General features: G+C 47.9%; 1 protein-coding gene across 3 annotated transcripts in view; it reads right to left on the bottom strand.

Annotated features, from left to right (window-relative positions):
- CRK (CRK proto-oncogene, adaptor protein) overlaps positions 1–6,516 on the bottom strand; it is a 26,596-nt gene extending 20,080 nt beyond the window's left edge. The window contains exon 1 of one of the 3 annotated variants that reach the window (XM_029211946.1): positions 6,131–6,516. In XM_029211946.1, coding sequence (XP_029067779.1) covers positions 6,131–6,371 — 241 coding nt within the window. In that variant the 5' untranslated portion in view covers positions 6,372–6,516. Of the gene's footprint in view, positions 1–2,069; positions 3,620–6,130 lie in introns of those variants that run through there. The other 2 variants (XM_029211944.1, XM_029211945.1) reach the window with 2 other exon arrangements.
- Between the last annotated feature and the right edge of the window lie 1,312 nt (positions 6,517–7,828).

The following is a 7,828-nucleotide window of genomic DNA, read 5'->3' as shown; positions in this document are numbered from 1 at the left end:
TTTTTTTTTTTTTTTTTTTTTTTTTTTTTTTTTTTTTTTTTTGCCACGCCAAGCGGCTTATGGGATCTTGGTTCCCCAACCAGGGATCAAACCCAGGCCCAGGGCAATGAAAGCATGGAGTCCTAACCACTAGACTGCCAGGGAATTCCCTCTTTTCCTATTCTAATGACACTGTAATTATTCCATAGAGGAATACCTGTTTTTGTGTACTGCTGCAGCAGTTACAGTTAGATATATGGGGCAATCAAGCTTTGCTGATCCAGAAGAAGAGAAGGAGGGGGAACAGAACATACATAAGCCCCAGATAAGCCCAAACCTCACCACAACTATGCGTTCTGGTTCCTTTTCCCTAGTTCATCTCCTTCCAACCACAAACAGCCAAAGGCAGGAAATAGAAGGGCGGGAAAGGAAGGAGATACAGTCAGTCAGTCTAGAGAACAGAACAACAGAGTTCTCATAGCTGGGACTTGGAAAACCTCGCTGACTTGTTTTACATTAAACCTGTGCTGGATTCTGAATGTGCAGTTATGAACACAATCAGAAATCAAAATCAATGCAGTCAGAAGTATCTTTTAACCAAAAGAGTTGTACATGCTCAACTCATTACTTCTAAGCATTTCAGCCCTCAAGTTACATCAGTTTTTACAAGACCACTCTCTGGAGGTTTTATGAAGAACACCCAAGAGCTCTGTGGGCTAACAGGCCAGGTCACTTCTGGCATGGGCACCACCACAGTGGCTCCATCATCAGCCTCTCAGTCTCACAGCACTTCCTCTTCTTTTCTTTCCTCTTTAATTCTCATTCCCTCTTTCTCCTCTGCCTATGCTATTTATAGAGGCTGCTTAAGCACTCTCACTACCTGTCCAATACAAAGGGCTAACAGGCCACTGACTTCCATTTGAGAAAGTAAACTGAAAAAAAAAAAGGTCATGAAGAGCCTAGGGGCAAGACGGGAATAAAGACACAGACCTACTAGAGAATGGACTTGAGGATATGGGGAGGGGGAAGGGTAAGCTGGGACAAAGTGAGAAAGTGGCATGGACATATATACACTATCAAACGTAAAATAGATAGCTAGTGGGAAGCAGCCACATAGCACAGGGAGATCAGCTCGGTGCTTTGTGACCACCTAGAGGGGTGGGATAGGGAGGGTGGGAGGGAGACGCAAGAGGGAGGGGATATGGGGATATATGTATACATATAGCTGATTCACTTTGTTATACAGCAGAAACTAACACAACAATGTAAAGCAATCATCCGCCAATAAAGATGTTAAAAAAAAAGAAAGTATCAAGATGTACGGTTTCCTAAGCAAATAGAACCTCCTAAAAATGGTGGATGTCAGCATGGTATACTTTGCAGATTCAGACTCACTAGGTTTGATGAATTCTATCTCTATTTCCTAGCTATAGTAGCTGTTATTTAACTTCTCACAGGGCCTAATTCCTAACTAATAAAGTTCCTGAAAGTAGCTGGTATATTATAGGTGCCCAATAAAAAGCAAATCAGTTTAACACACCCCCCCCAAACCTCCGAATTCCTTTAGAAGTTTTCAATTCATCCCCAAATCCAGAGTCTGCTGCACTGTTTCCCAGAGAAGCTTCCACAGAATCTCAAGATGCTTCTCAAGAAGTTCCGTGGTCAAATTGGTTTGAAAGACCCAGTATCCAATACCTGCCTTAGAGTCATAATTTCACATGAGCATAGTAAAGGCCTGGAGAAGTTCTGCAATAAATAAATCCACCTCCTTTTACCAAGGAATTTTTTCTTTTTTCTTTTTGGTCTAAAACCTTTAAGTAACTCACTGAAGAACTTCTCCAGAACCAATGAATGGAGGGATACTCTGATATTAAAGAGCAAATCATGAGGACCAGATTTGAGAACTACAAAGATGAGGTAAACAAATGAAACAGATGCTGAAGGTACAAAAAGGCAGCAGTAAATAACGCGCAGTCCCCTAAGATCTCCAGAAGTGTCTTGACCCAGCACCACCTTGAAGAGGCAGTACAGTTATCACCCTAGCTTCTACCCCCACCCCCAAAACGAGGCAAGTTTTATGCTCCACTCACCCACTAGAGCAACAGGTGGGAGGCTCTGGGTTGAGCAGGTGACGGCAGGCGCCATCTTATTTCCATGTACTGGATCCAAGGTTCTTTCACGCTTCTTGATGCACCCCACCCCCCTCCACCCAGCACTTACTCCTTCAGACATGCTGTAAGCCTCTCAAAGCTGAGAACAGTTTTCCACCTTGCTTCAACTCTTCCCTCTCAACCACACAGATTAATATACCTAATGCTTACTGAGTACTTACTAACTGTATGCCAGTTCCATTCCTAATACACTAAAACTCACTGAATCCTCGAAACAACCCTATGAGGTCAGTATTACTATTTCTCCTCTTTCACAGATAAGGAAACTGAGGCAGAGAGACGTTAAAGAACCTGCCCAAAGTTATATGACTAGTAAGCAGCAGGTAAGGAAGGTTCAAACCCAGGCTTCAGAGCACAAGCTTATAACTACTTTCCCAACTCATATTTACTCAGTTTTATTGACTGTCTACTGGACAAGGGCTAGTAAAACCTCATGTTCCAAGAGGAAAAAACTAGTGGATCCATCAATGATTGCAAAGTCTTTCCAAGAGGTACAGCTGACAGAGTATGACCAGTAGACTTGACCAAGCCCTGTCCTATGGCCCTGGGGCACAGTCAGGTCACTTCCAGGCAATGGCAGCACTGGTAGCCTGTGGGAGCTAAACGCTTATGGTAAAAACAAGTTCACTGGTGGGGACTTCCCTGGTGGTCCAGTGGTTAAGACTCCACGCTCCCAATGCAGGGGCCCGGGTTTGATCCCTAGTCAGGTTAGATCCCACATGCCACAACTAAAGATCCTGCATGCCGCAACTAAGACCCAGTGCAGCCAAAGAAATAAATTAAATATTTAAAAAAACAAAACAAAAAAACACCAAACAGGTTCACTGGAAAAGGTTAAGAATACCTGGTCTATTTTGTCCCTATGCCTCTAAAATCTATATCTAAGCCATTCCATACAAATTCATCCTCTACATTATCTCTACAAAATACACTATATAACCCTAAACAAAAAGCTCATTTCCCGTATTCAATCTGCCAAATAAGGTTATTAAAAGCCTCTTTGTCACCAACTTCAGATAGCAGATGTGTATTCTCTGAACACTAAAGCCAGTTTCTTCTTGTCATTCTTTCCTTTTGGTCTTTAAACAGAACCTGGGACCCAGGGCAGCGACAAAAGTGTTGAGTCCTCAAAGTGCACTGTGGGATCTCAAAAGAAAACTGGCTTTGACAGAAAGGAATGCAGTGTAACAGTGTCAGCTCTCAGGTCACAATTCCTAGGTTCAAATTCTGGCTCAGTCATTTACTAGCTGTGTGACTTTGGGCAATTTAATCTCTCTCAGTTTCCTCACCTATAAAATGGAAATATTTTAATAAGTGGAGATCATAGTACTTTCCTCACTAGATTGTTATAGACAGTAAATGAGACAAGGCACATAAAGTATTCAGCAAAAAAAAAAAAGGGGGCTTCCCTGGTGGCGGAGTGGTTGGGAGTCCGCCTGCCGACGCAGGAGACGCGAGTTCGTGCCCCGGTCCGGGAGGATCCCACAAGCCGCGGAGCAGCTGGGCCCGTGAGCCATGGCCGCTGAGCCTGCGCGTCCGGAGCTCCGCAAGGGGAGAGGCCACAACAGTGAGAGGCCCGCGTACCGCAAAAAAAAAAAAAAAAAAGTATTCAGCAAACTGCCTGGCATAGAATAACCAGTCAATAAATGTTAGCTATTAATATTGTATATGCCTTTCTAAAATTCAAGAAATTCTTCTGTGTGGTTTCAAAAGAATAAGAGCTGGACGGGGAGGGGGAGAACAGAGACTAAGTAGTTTTTATAAAGACAGCAACTGAATCAATTGCCCTATGTGGAAAACAGGGTACATGGCAGAAAGAAAAATGACCACAATGCCCATGAACTTTCCACACCCCATGCACAAACTTTAGCAATCCACACCTTCTCTCTTGGGCCAAGGATCTGACCTCATATCTGTTATGAAAAGGTGGAGCTCAATATTAAGGTAAGAGCTGAGATTAAAGTTGTAACACCACGATGTGGAGAAAGCTCAAATAAAACTGCCTGCTGCTATTTCCACATTCTGCAACCAACAAAACACATACACAAACAAAATGTTGAGAACTGAGTTTCAGGGACCGTTTGCCATCATGTCACTGCACAGTAATGCAAAACCCTAAACACCATGAAGGTGGTAAAAAGTAGAACATATTTGATTTAGGGTAAATACAAAAATATTCCCATCTCATGTTATAATGCTATTAAACCAACCAGACTGAGAAAGACCTCAGATAACTATGGGCTTAAATATCCCCACGCTTGGGACGTCCCTGGTGGCGCAGTGGTTAAGTATCCGCCTGCCAATGCAGAGGACATGGGTTTGAGCCCTGGTCTGGGAAGATCTCACATGCTGCAGAGCAGCTAAGCCCGTGTACCACAACTAATGAGCTTGCGCTCTAGAACCCGTGAGACACAACTACTGAGCCCGCGTGCCACAACTACTAAAGCCCACACGCCTAGAGCTGGTGCTCCGCAACAAGAGAAGCCACCACAATGAGAAGCCCGTGCACCGCAACGAAGAGTAGCCCCTGCTCACCGCAACTAGAGAAAGCCCGCACACAGCAACGAAGACCCAACACACCCAAAAATAAACAAACAAACAAATAAATTTATTAAAAAGGAAAAAAAGTTAAAAAAAAATCTCCACTCTCTTTTTAAAATTGGTATGTGTTAACAACAAAGAGACTACCCCATCTCCCCATTTCTGGCCAGAGTGAATAAATCTAAATTAGGACTCTCCTAAAAGGGCAAGTCTGCAAAGCCTGGTTCAGGAGCCTCCTAATTCACAGGAGATTGGCCTGGATCTCGTCTCAGCTGGTCAGGACGAAACTGCTTCAACTTGGGAACAGTGAGAAGGTGCTAAGACTCTTGGTGCTGTTACACAGATAACAACAACCTCAGAATTACTCTGTACCTCACAAATCTCAAGTACTAAGTGCCTAAATCTCCTTAATACTCCCCAAACAACTCCAATGGCATGGGTAAGAGAGTCACATCTCAATCTCTGGCAAGGAAGATCCGGTACAGATAATTTAAATTCTCAGAGAATCAGCTCAGCTGGGTCTGTTCCCAACATCTAGGAAGACTCAGGCCACAGTCCTCAAAGTTACTGAACAAGGAGAGGCCCTGGAGTACAGGACAGACAATGCTGAGGTCCAAGAAAAAAATGAAGTTCCATTCACTTTCAGGGAAGGGATTGTCTCCACTGTCTTATTTCTGAATTATTTCCTGAAAAAAAATCTTTCCTCCACTAATCGCTTTGAAAACTAGAACCCCCTCATTGTGGAGGGCAGTCTCTGGACGCTAAGATCTCTTGAACACAGTCAGCCGGTCATCAGCTTATTCTGGGCTGGTCACAGAGGACTTTCTTTTATAACCAAGGCACTTAGCTCACCACCTTCGTCCTCCGCGGGGGAAGAGGACGGTAAAAGTATTTTGGAAAAATGCCCAAGAAAGGAAAAAGCTGACCGGTTTCCTGAGGGTGTCTCCATCCCTCCCGGCCAGTATGCGGTGACTTCCTACCAAAGGCCACCAGGGGAGTATGGCCAAACCCGGCTCTCCAACACTGCAGGAAATGTTTCAAGCCTAAAAAGCCACTTGTAGGATTATCGGATTCATTCCGGGCACCGCTGCCAAGTGATGCCCCCGCAGTGCCAACATCCCCCTCAGCTCTTTTGTCCCCACGTTGCTCGGCCCTGCTCTGGCGCTAGCCCCACCCTGGGGCCGAAGCAGTTCCCCTTCCCCTGGGCTGTCCTCCCAAGTCACACCCAGAGGCCTGGGTCAGCGGCTCCTCCTCCCCCACACACTCCCGCTCGTCCGTGGGAGCGAGCCCCGGCAGCTGGCTGTCCCCCGGGCCACGGTCACTCCGGCCCTCTGCCTACGTCCCTCGTGGGGCTCAGCTCTCGAGGAGCAGCCGGCCAGGCTGGGGAGTTACGCGGCCCTCACCCCCGCCCGGGGCCTCCCGTCCCGTCCGTCCCTCACCGGGCGGAGGCTGGGCGGGCGACGGTGGCACCGGCGGGCGCGGGCCGCTGCTGTTGATGATGTAGTGGGAAACGCGCGAGTTCTCGGAGACGCTGAGCACATAGTCCCCGGGGCTGGTGCTCGAGTCCCGCACCAGGAACACCCCGTGCCGCTGGCCCTGCAACAGCGCCACCGCCTCCTGCCGACTCAGCCGCCCCCAGTACCAGCTACTCCGCTCCTCCGAGTCGAAGTTGCCTGCCATGGCCGCCTCCGCGCCTACACGCTGGGCCGCCGCCGCCGCCGCGCGCGCCCCTCCAGCCCCGACGCCCGCCGCCCAGCGGACCGGCTCGGGTCTCAGCCTCTCAGCAGCGCCCGAAATGGCGGCGGAGGCCGCGGGCCTTCCCCACCGGAAATGACGCGCTCCCTGCCCCTGGGAGGATGCCGGGAAGGGGACCGCGGCCCGCCATTGGGAGAAGGGCAAGGCACGGCTCTTGCGCGCACTGCGCATGCGGCCTCTTGGGCGTCGTCGCGTGGCGGGGACCGGGATTGCAGAGGGTGGAGAGGCGGAGTCTAGGGCCGAGGGGCGGGGCCTCAGCTCCCAGTCCACTGATGGCCACACGGTTCTTCGCTTCTCCGGGTTTCAAGTTCCTGGAAGGCCCAGGTTTTCTAGGCAGTGACTAGGAGACAAAATTAGAGTAAAAAGGTGATGTGGCCCCAGGGCCTGAGTTCCCTGAGACAGTCTTTTTCTGATGGTTCCTCCAGCTTCTCCCCAGGCCTGCTAAAGTTCTTGTTTTCATTGATTCATTCAGCAAACAGTTGACCACATTTGTCCTGCTGGTGCAAAGGTCATCAAGGCTGGGCCCTTTCCTCACCGAATTCTCAGAACAGTAGGAGGAACCAGGAAACAGTCAATGACGAAGGAATAACAAGTGACACGATGGGGAAGGGACAAGGGGCTCTAGGAATACAGAGCAGGGCCCCCTAATCCACTCTGTAGAGGAATCCAAGAGGGCTTCCCAGAGGAGGTGGCTTGAGCTGAATATTGAATGGCAATCGGGGAAGAGCATTCAAGACAAAGGGAACAGAGTGTGCCAAGCCAGGTGGAAGTATGGAGTTCTCCTCTCCGTTGAGGCTCGCAGTCATCTGCCCAGATCCTCTAAACTCTAATTGTGGTCATGGGTATCCTCTGCTCTCCCTGCCATCAAGATCATTTCTATCTCTGCATCCCATATCTATATCTGTATTCCTGTGACAGCCTGCTCACTGGTGTTCTATACTCTTGCTGCCCCTAATCGCATAGCACACATCTGCCAGTTTGCACTTTCTAAATTATAGCTCTGAGTCTGCTGCTACCCTGTGTAAAACTTTTAACAGTCTCCAGGTGTTAGAACTCCCAGTTTATCTCACAGTATGAAACGAGGCCACAGTCTCATCTTCACCGCTCCTACATGAATCTTGTGTTTCTTCTTTCTGGAATACCCTTCACTCCTTTTGGGATCTCAAACTCAAATGCCTCCCCTTTCTTGACCATCACATCACTCCCTCTCTGCATCTACAGCACAATGTCCATATTATCTCTATTAGAGTTCGTACCTCTTATACTGTAATCTTTCATTTACACGTCTGCATTCCATGCTAGATCTCCTCAAAGGCGAGGCATCTAGTGTAGGACACACTCCATAATCATTTCATAATAACAGCTAACAGGGCTTCCCTGGT

This window comes from Monodon monoceros, unplaced genomic scaffold (genome assembly GCF_005190385.1).
Source record: "Monodon monoceros isolate NGI ecotype Baffin Bay Population unplaced genomic scaffold, NGI_Narwhal_1 Super_Scaffold_9, whole genome shotgun sequence".
NCBI classification, from domain to species: Eukaryota; Metazoa; Chordata; class Mammalia; order Artiodactyla; family Monodontidae; genus Monodon; species Monodon monoceros.
The sequence above is the reverse complement of the archived record's forward strand: the minus strand, read 5'-3'. Positions and strand labels throughout refer to the sequence as shown.